Raw genomic sequence first — 17,389 nt, forward strand, 5'->3', positions numbered from 1 at the left:
ACTGCCACTTTGGCGTTAGCAGATGGAAAGGCCTTTCACTCAATAACCCATTTTAGGTTGGCTTTCCCACTCTTGTGAGACATCACCTGTGCTGCAAGAGCAGATCCAACTCTTCAGGCCACAAGGAAGCTTAAATACTGTGCCGTAGCTTGGTTTGGCACTTGATGTGTCTGAGTCTGATTTCACGGGTCTATCAAAGGAGCCACTGAATTGCGTGTGGTCAGTCACTCAGTTGTGTCCGACACTTTGCGACCCCATGAACTGTAGCCCACCAGGCTCCTCTGTCCATGGGGATTCTCCAGGCAAGAACACTGGAATGTGTTGCCATGCCCATGTCGATCTTCCCAACCCAGGGACTGAACCCAGATCCTCCCGCATCGCAGGTGGATTGTTTACCATCTGAGCCACCAGGGCTGCCCATGAATACTGGAGTGGGTAGCCTATCCCTTCTCCAGGGGATCTTTCCATCCCAGGAATCGACCTGGGGTCTCCTACATTGCAGGTGGCTTCTTTACCAGCTGAGCTAATGACTACAGTTTTAGCTCATGTGTTGCCTGGATTTCAGAGGTCTGTGAATTCTTCCAGTTTGACCTCCTGCTTTTTCCTCCCTTGGAAGTTTTTCCCCTTTGCTGTGGCTGTGAAATTCAAACCCTTTAACCCCACAGTCTCTGATTTCCGGCTTTGCCTCCCGCCGGTTCCACAGGGTCTCAGTCACCCTGGCGGCACCGCCGGCCGGCTCTTCTCCGTTTCCAGCCCCTGGGCCTTGGTTGCAACCACTCGTCTGTGCTCCTTCCTTTCACATCCCCTCCACCCAGGGGCCTGTCTGCCTGCCTTCCTCCACTTTGTCATTACAAGTCTGGTTTCTGGAGCGGCACCATCAGCAGCAGTTAGAAGCCTCAGGCCCCGCCCCAGACCTCCTGGATCCCAGTCTGCATTTTCACAGGGTTCTCAGGTGATCTGCGTGCACATTCAGATTTGAGAAGCACTGCTCTAAGTCACACATCTTCCATGGAATGTGTCCTAAATACGGGAAGAGAAATGAACCCTGTCATTCTGTGGGAAGAAACAAAAAGGTGTTTTTGTTTTTTCCATCCATTTATTCATCTCTGGGCAATACTTTGATCACTTCTAGGGACAGGAAGAAATACGTATGTTTGGGGGATAAATGGCTTTACCTACCCATATGTGTAAAGTTAAGGCATTGGGAAAAGCTTGGATAATTAGTTGATAGACTCTTCCAACAAGGAAGGATTCAGATAATAACCATCATCACTGTGTTGAAAGTTCTGTGGGAAGAATATTTCAATCAAGAAATGTTATATTTTTCAAATTGAAAAAAAAAGTGTATATAATTGTTTTGGTCTGTCTGGGCCTCCAGAACAAAGATGCCATAGACCAGGTGGCTTATAAACAAAGAAACTTGTTTCTCACTGTTCTGGAGCCTGGCAGTCTGAGGTCAGGGTGCCAGCATGACTGGGTGGGTGCCCTCTCCCAGGCCACAGATTTCTCTGCTTCCTCATGTTGAGGAGGCAGTGAGCTGGTTCTCTGGGGTCTGTTTGATAAGGGCACTAATCTCATTCATGAAGGCTCCACCCTCATGACTTAATCACCTCCCAACTGCCTCACTTCCCAGTTCCTTCCACTTATGAATGTTTCAGGGTCGCAAGCCTTCAGACCATAGCAAAATTATAAATACACTTGACCCCTGAACAATGCAGATTTGAAATGTGGAGGTCCCTTTATACTCAGTTTTTTCAGTTTAAATACTGTAGCACTACACAATTATGGTTTGTTGAATCCAAGGACACTGAGGAAACAAATCTTGCATACCTAGGGAGGATTTTCGACTGTATGGAGGGTTGGTGCTTCTAATCCCTGTGTTGCTCAAGGGGTGCTGGTGTAAAAATTTTGTATCTCTCTAGAAGGCATCTAAACAAAAAGCTTATGTATAGACTAAATTAAGGATTGGATAGGCCACATAACACCTATTTTTAACTTTTTAAAAGTGCATTTCTACCCCGTGGTGGAAATATTACTTAATATGGGGTTCAGTGAAAGTACAGGTCATTTCCCAAGGGAGAGTGACCAGTGTTTTTCCTTAAGGCAAGTTTCATCATGTCTTTACACATTAGCTGCTCCACTGCATGGAAATGCTGTGCAGTAAAACGGGTGGTGTAGGAGTCGGGGATACGGAGCCCTAGCTGAGTGATGAAGAGGGCAGCGAGCTGATGAGTGGCCAGACAGATGCAAGTCCTGCCTCTCTTCTCGGAACCTGCCTCTTCTGGGATCTACCCTTACTCTGCCCCTGCAGATCTGTTAGGCACAGCAGTATCTGTGTCTCTTCTTTCTTTCTTCTCTTTAAAAGTCCCCAGGAGTTTTAAATATCTGGCTGGTAATTTTAAGGCCCTGAATTTTGAGGGAATAGAATTTGGTAAGTTATATCCATATACTGTCTAAAATAGTTTCTCCATAGGTTACTTACAAGAGTCCTCTCATACCCCCGGGTCTCTCCCTCTCTCACACACACACCCACACAGTTGTTCACTGCTGTATCAGAGAACTTGATCCCCAGGTAGGAAGTGATACTGGCCATCTAAAGACAAAGGTCTTAAAATGTGTTTTTCCAGGCTCTGACCCACTTTGCTTCCATGCAAAAGAATTTCCTTTCTTAAGAGCACCTGTTGTTGACTATATGCTTTAATGATTTAAAAGTTTGGTGTTCGAAAACTAGAAAGGCATTCATTTACATTGGATATAAAACTGAGAATGTAGAACACCCATACTTTGAAGAAACATTGTTCTCATTTCTGTGAACCGCAGGGGCATCTGTTTAAACTGAACCCTACGTAGAGCTGCAGGCCTTCAAAGTGGGCCATGCCCATAAGAGCAGATGCTGGCCACCTGAAATAGGGGTGCTGGGCAATGTTCCAGTTCTCCTTCAGAATGTCTAACAGTATCGAAACCTAACACTCGAAACAGATGGAAACTAGAGCTCAGGTTTTAGCTCTTCTTCAAAGGACAAAAGGTGCAGAATCGAAAAGTGTTAGATTTAGAAAACCTGTGATCAGTTAAATGGATCAGGAAAATGATGGGAAAGTGTTATTGTATAATGAAAGGAAAACAGACAAATGGGTGAATTTTTTTTTCCTTACGAGTTTATCCATGATAAAAAGCACTTAAATAAGAGTGAGATTAAATGAGTATTGAGCACTTAAATAAGTATTGAGATGTGGGTATGTGTTACATGTCATGATATTTAGGCCAAGTTAATTGACACGTCGGGTTGTCTTAGTAATTTGAAGATTAAAATAATACTGGATATATAAAGGTAATGTATAGATGCACAAATATACTTTTTATTTCATCATAAATACACAGTCATATAAGTGAGGTTTCTGTGATGACTTAGGTTATTCTGGTGGCTTTTGGTCAGCACCTTGAAATTGGGTTATGCTGGTTTGGTGCCTTTGATTGAGGGTCAGCATTCGACTGACGGTTTTTATAGGCGTCACCTGACCTGGCCGCAACAGAACCGCAAACCGAAACCACTATGAACTTGAGTACCGCAGAAGAACGTGTCGTGTGGAAGTTGCTTGCTTGTTTGATTTCAGAGCTTCATGGTTTCGTCTCTGGATAAAAGTTTTTCCTCTGCAGCAGTGGTTTCTAAGCTGTGACCCACAAAGCATTATTTTCCTGCATTGTTAATGTGGATCCAACTATGACAGCTTATCTACCGCAGGACTTCTCAGAGCCTTTGACAGCACTAATGTAGCCTGTGATGCTTTTAAAGCGAGATATAGTATCTGATGTTTCCCAAGCTTATTTCAGCTGTGCCTCCCACCACTACTTTTCTTTTCTTCCTTGATGGACTGTCTCCCATAGAAGGTAACGTGGAAGATGATACTCTAGCATTTTTATATGTGGTTTTTCATTTACCGTCTTAGCAGACCTGAGAAACAGAAGCAACTCTGTTGTCCCTTTCTGGATGAGGGAGGCTCCAAGAACCACTGGAGTTCAGGTTGGCGCCTAGACTTAGGTGTCCTAGTAGCTCACCCATCTTTTGCCTCTGCTGATGATGCTTTCAGTTCAGGTCAGAGACACTTATCACATATGACGGGCAGAGGAGGAGGGTTATGTGGGCTGTGTGCTGATCTGAAGTTCCTCTGTCCCTCGGAGGTTCCACAGGGCTCTGTGGTCTCCTAATTCTAGAGACCTCCCTAATTCTAGCAAGTGGATGATGCGATCAAGGGAGTTAATTCTCATGTGGGTTATATAACGTAATGATCTAGGCAGCCCCACCCCCCACCCTCGCCCAGTTGTGCTCTAAGTAGGAACGTTACCCGAATACTCAACAGGGTTCGTTTGTTTTTACTTCCTGGGTTTCACCCAATGGTACTATGTCATGTTTTGCTCTTTTTATAGAAAGAAATTCAAGCCATGAGTCAGTGCAGCCATCCCAACGTAGTGACCTATTACACCTCTTTTGTGGTAAAAGACGAACTTTGGCTGGTCATGAAATTACTAAGTGGAGGTAAGTGGGTTTTTTCATTATTTACTTGTTTTTTTCTCTTTTTTCCTTTTGTGTGTCAGCGTATTGAATAAGATTTCAGATTTGATCCCCTTCCTCCTGTATTTTAAAGTTTTCTTGGTTCATTATTTGCCTAGAGAGTAAAGTCTGGATTGCTTCACGTTCATATTCAAAGCCTTTCATAATTCAGCGTAACTCCTGGAGTATCTGTGTCCTCTTCTACCCCAGCCTTCTTGGCGTGGGTGAGACTTCCCAAAAGTCTTCTGCTGTCCGAGGTCTCTGCGCTGCTCCTCAGGCCTGGATGTCAGTCTGTCCTTCTCCATGTGCTCATGTCCTGCAAGATGTCGTCATCTCTACAGCCACCCCTTTGTCTCTTCAGAAAAGTTAACCGGGCCTTTCTTTCTCTTTTAAAGCATTCGCTCTAAACATTATTCAAGTCTTTCACACCTTGTAAGGTAACAAGTTATCTCACTGCTGTTTGTTCAAAGGTCTGTGCTGATGGAAATGTGTGCTGTGCTCTCCAGTTTCTTCTGGTGGATCGAGTATTTGCCATGTGGCTAGTGTTACTGAGGGACTGAATTTCTATCCAATTTTAATCAACTTTATTTAAATAACCTCAGGTGGCCAGTGGCTACGGTATTGGACAGGGTATTTTCAGACTGTGGGTTTCATGAAGGAACACGTGGGAAGGGGAAGGAGCTTTATCTCTCCAGCCTCAGATCACGGAAGTTAAAAAAGCCACAGGCAAGAGTCAGACATGACTGAGCGACTGAACTGAACTGAATGTAATTTGTAAGACACTTTCCCATTCCCATATATTTTTTTTTCCTTTTCATCTTCTAGCCTCACTCTTGATAGGGAAGGGTCATCATCACGGTTAGTTTCCTTGAATGCTTTCTCCATGGTTAGATCCCATGCAGGGTGATTTACTGCCTTATTTCATGTAATCCGGGCAACACCCTCGAATGGCAGGTGTCATCTGCATTTTTCAGAAAGTACACAAGAGCCCCAGAGAATTAGACAGCTTGCCCAAGGTCACACACGTCATAACTGCTGATGCTGGGAGCTGTGGACCTACAAATATGATCACCTTCATTGTACAGAGCTGAAAACTTCAGCTAAGAAAGCGCAAGCATACCCAACACCCAGCATCCCTTCCTCCCTGTATATCCGTCTTTCTGAGATAAGAAGTATATTTCGAGCAGGGGAGAATGTAGGGTGGTGTCTGGATGCAGTCAGGACGGACAGAGTGGGGCTGATACTGTGCAGCCCACTTTTATTTGCAAGCCCAGTTCAGCTAAGGCTGAATCAGGGAAACATCTCAATTTTTTTTTTTTTATAAGAAGAAACTGCCTTGGATCCAGCAGGGCCCTGCCATGAGATGATGAAGCCTTTGTAATTGCCTCGGGTTTGCTTGTGTAAGTCTCGGTAGGGAGCCCGGGAGAACTTAGTTCGGTTCTGTTCCCAGTGTTGTCAATCCTATTAGTCATTGTTTCCTTGAGTGCCGACTCTGGTTTTTAATTAAAAAGGAAAGGAGAAAAAGGAAGCCCTTGGAGCTGACTGCAGTGTTGAGCCTCAGGACTGCGTCTTGGTTCTGCTGAGGGTGGTACTTTATTAATGATGATCTTAACCAGGTCTCTTCCTGTGGGGTCCACTAACTCAGGAAACAAGAAATTCCGGTAACGTGGGACCTTGCAGGTTTTACTTCCTCTCTTTATTTTTAAACCCAATTACTTTTTATAAGCTTGAAAGTATCCCCTGTGCCCTTCCTTGTGGACTGGATAGAAAATTTCATTGTCTTTTTAAAGGAATTAAATTTAGCCTTCCCGGGCTTTAGGTAAGAGGAACAAGTTTTAAACAGGTTTCCACAGGTAAGGGGAATGTGGGCAGACATGGCCCACTTTTCTTTCAGCAGTCCAGAAATGCATGGGTGTGTGCGTGCTAAGTCCCTTCACTCATGTCTGCCTCTTTGCAACCCCGTGAACTGTAGCCCACCAGGCTCCTCTGTCCAAGGGACGCTCCAGGCAAGAATACTGGAGTGGGTTGCTGTGCCCTCCTCCAGGGGACCTTCCCGACCCAGGGATCGAACCAGAGTCTCTCATGTCTCCTGTATTGGCAGGTGTGGTCTTTACCAATAGTGCCATCTGGGAAGCCCCAGAAATGCATCCATGCCTGGTATGGTAAATCCTTAGAAGATTCAAAAATAAAATGTTTTTTGGAAGTGTTATTTCTAAATAATCCAAAAATCCAAGAGTCAGCCAATAAAGAGATGTTTTGTTTCTCGGGGGGGTGGGCGTGGGGGGAAACTCTGCATTTGTTTTCTTCTATACTGTTTTATCACATCAGATCTCTTAATGAGGGGCAGGTGGCTAGTCTGCTGTAGTAATACCTGATGGGGAAACTCAGTCCTCCTCGTTAATCAGAGAGAGCTTGGAGCCAAACTCAGGTCCTGAGGTGAGCTATTTGGTAACGCTTCAGAAATGTTGCACCCCCAGGTAATTATAGCTCTTAAAATGCCCAGGAGGTTTAGAATATTAATTCACATGTGTTGAAACATGAATTCAGAGTGCCAAGGATACTAATCTGTTTATAGTAACAAAGTAGTATGCATTCATTTATTATTAAACTCAGTGCATCAGTGTCAAGTAAATGGAATAAAGATTCCCTAGAGTAATAGAAGTCTTCTCGTCGTAAGCAGGGGTCTCTAGAAGCTATGTACTTTCTTCTCGCTTCTGCTGCCTGTGTCTTAGGGGTTGCAGAAGAACTGTGCTCCTTTCTCTCAGCAGTTCCCTGCTGTCTTTTCCCCTGGCTTCCTGTTCCTTTCTTTTTCTGCGTAGACATCCCGAACCTCCTTTTAATCTGTAACCAATTGCATGTATTGGGGACAGGGACTAACTGTGCACTGGTCGTGCACAGGCTTCTGCTTCTTGACCCAGAACTCCTCTCACTAAGTTCAGCAGGATGTGTGCTTGCAGACTTGGATTTAATGTTTTTCTGGCCATGGGCTGCCATGAAGTTGTTTGTGCGCCTTGGGAATATTTGTGCTAAATAAACAACAACAAAAAATATTTTGATGTTCTCATTTAGTTTTTTAAATAGGGAGCCGTGTTCTGGAAAGATCATGAAGGTGCTTATACACTTGTTTAATTCTGTCTGTCCACTTAGGTTCAATGTTGGATATCATAAAATACATCGTCAATCGAGGAGAACACAAGAATGGAGTTCTGGAAGAGGCAATAATAGCAACAATTCTTAAAGAAGTTTTGGAAGGCTTAGACTATCTACACAGAAATGGTCAGATTCACAGGTATGGCTTCTGCAGAGGTGTTTCGATTCAGCTGTCCCTATCTTCAGTCCTAGTTAGTGGAGGATGTTAAGGAAACACCTCACAGTTAAGTGCTGGCATATTTCTAACTTGCATGTGTGTGCTCAGTCCTTAAGTTGTGTCTAGCTCTTTGCAACCTCATGGACTGAAGCCCACAAGCCTCCCCTATCCATGTGATTTTCAAGGCAAGAGTACTGGAGTGAGTTGCTATTTCCTTCTCCAGGGGATCTTCCCAACCCAGGAGTTGAACGCATGCTTCCAGAGTCTCCTGCATGGGCAGGTGGACGGATTCTTTACCACTGAGCCACCTAGGAAGCCCCATTTCTAACTTAGGTCAGCATCTCTAGCTTTATAACGCAGGCTAGAGTGTTCCACACATGTAATATGTCAATTATTTTTGACATGGTGGTGGAAGAGGAGTGGCACTAATTTCATCTCTTCGGCAACATACAGTGCTAATTGTTTACATAGCTAAATGGCATAGAATGCGAGCACTGGGTGTTTCAAATGGGTTAGTGTTACTTGGGCTCTTAGGAATAGTTGCAAGTAAACAACCATTAACCATAAGACTAATATTTGTAATTCCCCTGCCCTGAACTGTGAGTGAACTGTATGGTTTATGATATTTACTATGTCTTTTAATGATTAGAAAAATATTACTTTAGAAATCAAACTTGTAAATTGTCATTTTTCTGAAGTGTTAAGGCTACTGAGCACAACTTTTATATAGTGAAGAAATATCAACTATTATAATTAGTATTTGTAATCAGTATTTCCCCAGAGAAGAGACTGATCAAATCCATTGTCCATCGATCCAAATCCATTGATGGGTTTGATTTGAAATTGTACCACAGACAAATTTAAGTTGAAGTAAAGTAGTTTTACATAGACTGGGCTTTAATTCTTGACAAAATGATAGTATTGTGAGTATATGGACAGTCTCTAATTCTGTAACATAAAGTATCTACTCATTATTGTTTTAATTAAGTCTGGATAATAATATCACAGAAACTAAGTGTTATTAATATAAAACCCTAACCATCCTTCAGGAGCAAACTATAAAATCACAGTGTACCCTTATAACTTTTAAATTTGTTTTACCAATATTATATTTGTAAAATAATAATTATGTCAAACAGCTAAATTATATGATATGTTTTAAAATCTCCCTGAGTGAATTAATGCAATATATTGTCTGTACTCTAGCATTAAATTATCTGTCTTTTTCCTAATAGGGATTTGAAAGCTGGTAATATTCTTCTGGGTGAAGATGGTTCAGTACAAATAGCAGGTAAAGCTGACAAAGATAAAGCATTCTCTGCTTGTTTATGGACGTGTTACAACTTCAAAGAATGTAGAGTCCTTCCTAAGAAATGAATAAACACATGTCTGTTTTTTTTTTTTTTGATGTATTGTTGATGTACAATATTATGTAAGTTGCAGGCATACAATGTAGTGCTCCACAGTTTTTGAAGTCAGTATTCCATTTGTAGTTATTATAAAATACTGGCCATGTTCCCTGTGTTTATAGATGTGCTTGTAGCGTGTTTTATGCATGATGGTTTGTGCCTCTTATACTGCCCCTCCCTACTTCCCTCTCCTTATTGGTGACCACTGGTCTGTTCTGTCTGTGAGTCTGCTTCTCTGCAGCTATATTCACTAGTTTGTTTTATTTTTTAGATTCTGCATACAAGTGATACCATACAGATGTTGTCTTTCTCTGTCTGACTTATTTCATGTTTGGCGTAATACCCTCCAAGTCTACCCATGTTGTTAAAAATGGCAACATTCTTTCATTCTTTTGAGTGGCTGAGTAGAATTCCACTGTAGGTACCCCAGTATTTGGGCTGCCTTATTATTGAATGTTTGGATCTGAGGTATAACATGTTTTCCTATTGTTTTGATAGATCTTTGTTAGATCTTCCTATAAATTGGTGTTTTAGAACACGGCCTTTTAATAAAGGACAATATTAATTTTATTTTCTACCTTCCATATTGAATAATGGTGATATTTACATAAATGCAAGAAGCACTTTTGAGAGTTTTTTTGAATGAGTTTGAAAGTCTAAAACATTGTACACATTAATTTTAAGCCCTTTATTTCTCAAGCGATGGCTGAAAGATTGTGAACTCTTGAAATCTAGGGCTTACTTTACTCTCAAATTTGACCCTTCATGGCAATTCTTGACAGTCGATGGGGCCTGGCAGTGCAGTAAAGATCAAATGAGAACGTTGACAGGAGCCTTCTCCATGCAGAACCTCTCATTTTGTTAATGCTCCTAGAATAACCTGAAAGGCCCGGGATAAAGTGTAGCCCTGTCCATATCCGCTCTTGTTTTATCCCCCTTCTGTGAAGGGCTATCTCAGCAATCCTCTCAACCAGCAGCGCTTTGGGCTTTTTTGGCTCCACAGTCCCCTCTCTGTACTAGACTGTCCCCGTCATTACAGGATGTTCAGCCTTCTGGCTTCCAGGCATGAAATGTCACTAGCAGCACATCCTAGCAGTATCCATGGTGACAGTCAATCACGGATCTGGCTTGTGTCATTGAAAAAGTGTTGAAAACATTTAGTTAGTCTGATCTGCTTCTATTTGAGTTGGACTGGAAGAGTCTTACCTTCTAGGATAGGTTTAAAGTCTTTGCATATCTAGTTATTAGAATGAAAATGATGGCAGCCCTTGGTCCCACTCTTGTTTCTAGACAGATCTGAGGATCTGGGGATATTATTCGAAATGTGAGAGGTCAGCAGAAAACAAGCACACCCCCAACACAAAGGATGAGCATTGAGTCATCTCTTTGATTCATTGTGCCCCTTCTCTGGGTACCAGAGGACCAGTCAGGTGACATCCCAGCCTATATAGTGAGCACGATGCTGACCTTAGGCTCTGCGTTTAGTTAGGTACACTTACCTGTGTTTAGGTAGGTACATTACCGAGTTGTTTTTTTTGTTGTTGTTTGTTTGTTTTTAAAGAAAAGATGTTCTGAAAATATAAAATGGAAACTGAGAATTTGTTTGAGATCAAATGTTTCTTTTCTGTTGCTGCTGTTGCTAAGTCGCTTCAGTCCTGTCCGACTCTGTGCGACCCTGTAGACGGCAGCCCACCAGGCTCCCCCGTCCCTGGGATTCTGCAGGCAAGAACACTGGAGTGGGTTGCCATTTCCTTCTCCAATGCATGAAAGTGAAAAGTGAAAGTGAAGTCACTCAGTCATGTCAGACAGGGAAGTAATAATGGCAATGTTATCTTTTATTAGTCTTCTCTCTTGAGAAGAGGCTTTGGAATCAAACAGGCCTGATTTAATACCCTCTGTACCACCGGGAGAAGGCAATGGCACCCCACTCCAGTACTCTTGCCTGGAAAATCCCATGGACGGAGGAATCTGGTAGGCTGCAGTCCATGGGGTCGCAAAGAGTCAGACACAACTGAGCGACTTCACTTTGACTTTTCACTTTCATGCATTGGAGAAGGAAATGGCAACCCACTCCAGTATTCTTGCCTAGAGAATCCCAGGGATTGGGGAGCCTGGTGGGCTGCCGTCTCTGGGGTCGCGCGGAGTCAGACACGACTGAAGTGACTTAGCAGCAGCAGCAGTACCACCTGGGGCAAATCACTGCATCTCTAAGCCTCAGTTACCACATCTGTGAGACCGTGATGATTTTGCCTGTCATTCTTGAAGACAGGGACCTCCTGTGCAGCTACTAAATGATAGGATTCGTGTTCCTTTAAGTGCAATACAGTAGATTTTGGAAAGTTACAGTGTATTCTAGGTAACTCCACCCAGAGAAGTCAGTTTGCAAAATGGGGAGGTATTTCTGTATAAACATTTTTTGTTGTCTAAAAAGATCCTGGAAGAAAGGACCTTAATCTTTAAGACTCCAGTGAATTGATAAGAATTTTTAATTTAAAAGAAATACACACATTTATACATCATTTTGTTCTCATGATTTTGTATTCTCTGTTTTAAAGAGGATCTTTCAAATTGTCTAAACTTTATGCCCCGTGAAACCTGGATCCACCCCTGCTTACTGTTTTGGCAGTAAGTAAATAAATGTAAGAAATGGTTAGTGTGACCCTCAAAATGGGCAATCAACAGAAAAAAGACAGTATAGGCTTATTTATTGTGGTAGCAAAAGATTAGGAACAGCTGAGGTGTCCTGGTTGAGTAGGTTTATGGTATATCTATACTATGGAAGACCCACCGATGGAGAATGAAAAGTTCTCTATACATCAATAGGGGAAAAAATCACCATATTACGTGGTTAAGTGAACTCAAGGTGAAATACTATGTATATAATATGCCACCTTTCGTGAAAGAAATAGAAATAAGAATATCTCTGTATATTTGTGCAAAGAAATATTAGAAGTATAATGGCAGTGGGGGTGATAGAATATATACCTTTTAAAACATTCTGAATTTTGAACCATGTCAAAATATGACCTAGTAAAACAAATGAAATGACTCAACAAACGTAATGAACTGTCAATAAATCAAAGCCATTTTAGAAGTTATCAAACGTGGCCCAGAGTTGAGAAGAGTAGGAAGAATCCTCTGGTATCCATCACCTGGCTTCAGTACTCAGCAGTCTTCTGCCAATTCTCAATTCATCTCTCATTCCCCTCCCTGCTTTGGAGACTCTTTATCTTTATTGATGCTGACTTTTGTTCTTGAGCCAAGTTAGTGCTTTCTATATGCACATCTTGTTGTTCCTTCAGAGAGTGGCCTTTATCCCACAGGCTAGGGGCATTATGAAGAAAAGACTTGAACTAAACAACTGAAAAAAACTGTGAACAAAAGCTTCGAACCTTCCAGCATCAGATAGTCTAGTTGTTAAGAAGAAGATCTCTGAGATCAGCTGGCTTGGTTGAGGGCTTTGCTAGTAGCTCAGCTGGTAAAGAATCTGCCTGCAGTGCAGGAGACCTGGGTTTAATTCCTGGGTTGGGAAGATCTCCTGGGGAAGGACTAGGCTACCTACTCCAGTATTCTTGGGCTTCCCTGGTGGCTCAGACAGTAAAGAATCTGCCTGCAATGTGGGAAGACCTGGATTTAATTCCTGGGTTGGGAAGATCCTCTTGAGAAGGGAATGGCTACCCACTCCAGTATTTTTGCCTGGAGAATTCCATAAACAGAGAGGAGCCTGGCAAGCTACAGTCCATGGGGTCACAAAGAGTCGGACACGACTGAGGAACTTTCACTGGGTTGAAATTCCCAGGTCAATACTCAAGCTCTGGGACCTTGGTCAGGTTGCTCAGCATCTTAAAGACTCAGTTTCTTTAAAGGGAGATACAGGTATAACCCACTTCATCTTTTTTTTTTTTAACAAGTTCATTTTCTAGACTTTTAAAGTTTTATATATATGTGTTTATTTATTGGCCTTGGTGGGTCTTCAATGCTGTAGGGCTTTTCTCCAGCTGTGGAGAGAAGAGGCTACTCCGTAGTTGAGATGTGCAGGCCCCTCACTGCAGCGGCTTCTCTTGTTGTGGAGCACAGATCTAGGCACTTGGGCTTCAGTAGCTGCCGTTTCCTGGGCCCTGGAGCACAGGCTCAGTAGCTGCGCATGGGCTTAGTTGCTCTGAGGAGTGTGGAATCTTCTGGATCAGGGATCGAACCCGTGTCTCCTGCACTGGCAAATGTATTTACCACTGAGCCACCGGGGAAGCCCTCTTCATCTTTTTTTCATGAAATCAGATGAGACTCTTTGTATCCAGTGATCTTCCAGCAGCTGCTGGCACATGATTGGCACGCAGGAAATAGCAGCAGCTGCCCCGGCTAATCTTACTACTGTTACTACTGTAACTCCTACTGACAGGCTTGCACCTACCAGCCCTTCCACTGCCTGCAGATCATATGTAACCTCAGATTTGTCTTGCAAGAGGTTCAGCTCTGAGGGGCTTTATGAGTTATAAAAAAGGAAGTGCTTACTAATTATGGCACTTGGAGGCTAACTTGTTATTACTTTTGCTGTAAGCTAATAAAAACGTACAACGAATTTTTTCTGTCTTGTGATGAAACCATCATTTCTCACCAAGAGAGTCAGGATGGCAGCGAACTGCTTTTGAAATGCTGAGGGTCGTCAGCCCCTGGCTCATTCTGCCACCTGGCACTCTGCCAGTCATTCTGTCCCAGTATCCCTGTGAGATTAATGATCCCAGCTCCTTCTTGGGCCCCAGGGAGCACTTTGCCCTTTTTCTTTTTCTTTTTTTAATTTTTATTTTTACTTTACTTTACAATACTGTATTGGTTTTGCCATACATTGACATGAATCCACCACGGGTGTCCATGCGTTCCCAAACATGAACCCCCCTCCCACCTCCCTCCCCACAACATCCCTCTGCCCTTTTTCTTTTTTCCTCAGTTGAGATCCCCTGAGGTAAGATTTCCCAACTTTTCCTCTCCCTCTCAGGACTGGGGTTTTTTTTCCTCAGTGCGGGTGGTGGCGTTGAGTGTAACCCAGCAGGTGTGTGGTAGGGACTGCTGCATTTGGAAGGGCACTTGCAGGAAGCCCCCACTTGGGCTGTCATGAGGATTAAATGGGTCCGTGTCTGTAGTGCTCAGGACAGTGCCCTGCACGTGGTGAGGACTTTGTGGACAGTCAGTCTGGGCTTCCCCGCCAGCTTTCCTGGGTGTCCTTGCTGTGTGTGCGTCTTCGTGGCCCGTGTGGTGATGAAGTATGACTCTTCATGAGCTGTGGTGGGTTATCAGGCATGTGAGTGTACACTGTCTCCACCTCTGCAGCTCAGCTATAGCTTTCTAGAATTTACATTTAATGTTCTTCATATCCTCTGACTTGAACATAACATTGAGTTTATACAGTATTTCAAATTAAATTTTTTGTTTTAACTTTCAAATAAGATTATTGCCTTAAAAAGAAAAACATATGCAGTGATTCCTTGGAAAAACTGGTTGCCGCTGCTCTCGCCAGGCACAGGATTTCGACACTCTCAGTCAGGCAGTGGCTGATGTCTAAGCAAACTTGGACCAGGGGTCCTCAGGTCTTTAGCTGGCATTTGTGTGGGCGAGGTAGGGGAAGAGTGTGGGAGAGCTGAAGAAGACTCAGTAACAGCAGAGCTAGGCTGTCTCTTTGTTGCTGTTCAATTCAGTTCAGTTCAGTCGCTCAGTCGTGTCCCATTCTGCGACCCTGTGAATTGCAGCACGCCAGGCCTCCCTGTCCATCACCAACTCCTGGAGTTCACTGAGACTCAATGTCCATCGAGTCGGTGATGGCATCCAGCCATCTCATCCTCTGTCGTCCCCCTCTCATCCTGCCCCCAATCCCTCCCAGCATCAGAGTCTTTTCCAATGAGTCAACTCTTCGCATGAGGTGGCCAAAGTGCTGGAGTTTCAGCTTTAGCATCAGTCCTTCCAAAGAAATCCCAGGGCTGATCTCCTTCAGAATGGACTGGTTGGATGTCCTTGCAGTCCAAGGGACTCTCAAGAGTCTTCTCCAACACCACAGTTCAAAAGCATCAATTCTTCAGTGCTCAGCTTTCTTCACAGTCCAACTCTCACATCCATACATGAGCACAGGAAAAACCATAGCCTTGACTAGATGGACCTTTGTTGGCAAAGTAACATCTCTGCTTTTTTAATATGCTATCTAGGTTGGTCATAACTGTCCTTCCAAGTAGTAAGCGTCTTTTAATTTCATGGCTACAGTCACTATCTGCAGTGATTTTGGAGCCCAAAAAATAAAGTCTGACACTGTTTCCACTGTTTCCCCATCTATCTACCATGAAGTGATGGGACCAGATGCCATGATCTTCATTTTCTGAATGTTGAGCTTTAAGTCAACTTTTTCACTCTCATCAAGAGGCTTTTCAGTTCCTCTTCACTTTCTGGACAAATAACCTACTTCTTGTACGTGAGACTGCTTGTACTCTCTTCCCTGCATGTCTGTAAGCTCCCTAGGCTCTGTTTTCTGCAGTGAAAGTTAGACTGGGAGAGGTTTGCATAGACTTCTTTGAATGCAGTGTTTGTTTACCTTGAGAGTATTACGAATATTTTTAAAAGAGTTTTTTCTGCTTTTTAATAGAAAACATAACATTTTTGTTTTAAAAAGTCACTCACACATTCTGTATGTGTGTGTGTGTGTGTGTCTGTGTGTATACATAATATATATATTCCCTTTCTCAAAACATTTTTTTTTTATTAGAAAAGGGAAAATTAAGGGGCCAGGTTCAGATCACTAGAAACTCTTGCCTAAGATGCAGCCAACAAGTGTGGTGAGTAAGGCTGGAATGCTTGGCTCCCATTTCCAGCTGTACCAATTCCATGGGAATTCCATGTATTTTCAGTGAGTGTGGCTGTAAAATCAGCACCCAATCTTACCAAGTGTTTCCTGTGTGCCAGGCCTGGCTCCATGTGCTGAGCGCACTGTGACTCAGCCTCACAAGTGGGCAAGGCTGTAGTAGAGCCCCAAGGGCCGATGCTCTCATTATGCTCACTTTACCTGCCAGCTGCTAAGATACAGAGAGAGGGGAAGTAAGTAGCCCAGGTTACATGTGGAATAAGTGGTAGAGTCAGGCTTCAGATTTGGGCAGTCTGGCTCCTGAGCCTGTGACTCCCTAACTGTGGGATTTCCGGGAAGAGAACTCTAAACCTGGATTTGAATGATCTCTGTTTCGGGCAGAAGACCAACAGCAATCGCTAGTGCTTCTCCATCTTGGCGTAAATTAATTCTGTTTGGGGCGGGGAAGCGTATTCAGCACCTTTCCCTCCTTGCTCACAGCGTCACTGGTGCGGTTTCAGGGGCTGGGAGAAGCCAGCACCTTAAGTGTCATTTGGTGCAGAGTTACTCATGGTAGTGACGCCATACTCTTTTCAGACTAGAAAACTTCAGGTTTCATGTAGCGAATTAAAACCTGAGGATGGCCTACTCTGGGTTTAATAGAAAATGCTTTACTTCTTAGTGTATTTTCTGTGCTCAGAAAACCCGTGTGTGTGTGTTTGTCTTCCTGGTAATAAACTTGGAGAGGACGCCTTGGTGACTGTAATAGTCTTTGCTACAATATGATAGAAGGAGTGGTTATTTGAATGTCATGTTCTTCCCACGGCCTAGCATTTTATTTTCCAATTTGCTTCTCTGTCATGTAATGTCAGGAAGGGCTTAGTGCCTTGTCTGGAAAGTGACTGAGCCTGTTCATCTGGAATTAATGAGATGCTATTCTAAAACTGAAATTCATATAAAACAGGTCCCTTTGGGGTGGTCACTAGAAGTATATTTATCTTAGGGATTAAAAAAAAATATCGACTGCTCTTATACCTGAAGAATGTTGATTTAAAAATGGTTCATTTCTGAAAGGCTTTCCAGAAACATAGGACTGCGTGTGTAAGGGAGATCTCAGGTTCGTGCCTTTTAGGTGTGCATGAGTGAGTGTGAATTTCCCATCCCTAGTTTTTCATGTCGAAGATTGAACCTGGAACCTAGTTAACTGAGGCAGCCTAGAACTTTAGAAAGCTATCCTCCCATCTCTCTCAGTGTATCTTAGCCTGTACAAATCAAGCTTATGCCTTGGGTGTTTCACTGTCTGAGGCACCATG

The 17,389-nt window shown here is 43.2% G+C and overlaps 1 protein-coding gene across 2 annotated transcripts in view; it reads left to right on the forward strand.

The window, feature by feature from the left end:
• STK39 (serine/threonine kinase 39) overlaps positions 1 to 17,389 on the forward strand; it is a 316,468-nt gene that overhangs the window by 82,465 nt on the left and 216,614 nt on the right. For both annotated transcript variants that reach the window (XM_068968272.1, XM_068968273.1), the window contains exons 3-5: positions 4,423 to 4,531; positions 7,694 to 7,835; positions 9,089 to 9,144. In XM_068968272.1, the coding sequence (XP_068824373.1) occupies positions 4,423 to 4,531; positions 7,694 to 7,835; positions 9,089 to 9,144 (307 nt within the window). The remainder of the gene's footprint in view (positions 1 to 4,422; positions 4,532 to 7,693; positions 7,836 to 9,088; positions 9,145 to 17,389) is intronic.

This window comes from Capricornis sumatraensis, chromosome 3, assembly GCF_032405125.1.
Source record: "Capricornis sumatraensis isolate serow.1 chromosome 3, serow.2, whole genome shotgun sequence".
NCBI classification, from domain to species: domain Eukaryota; kingdom Metazoa; phylum Chordata; class Mammalia; order Artiodactyla; family Bovidae; genus Capricornis; species Capricornis sumatraensis.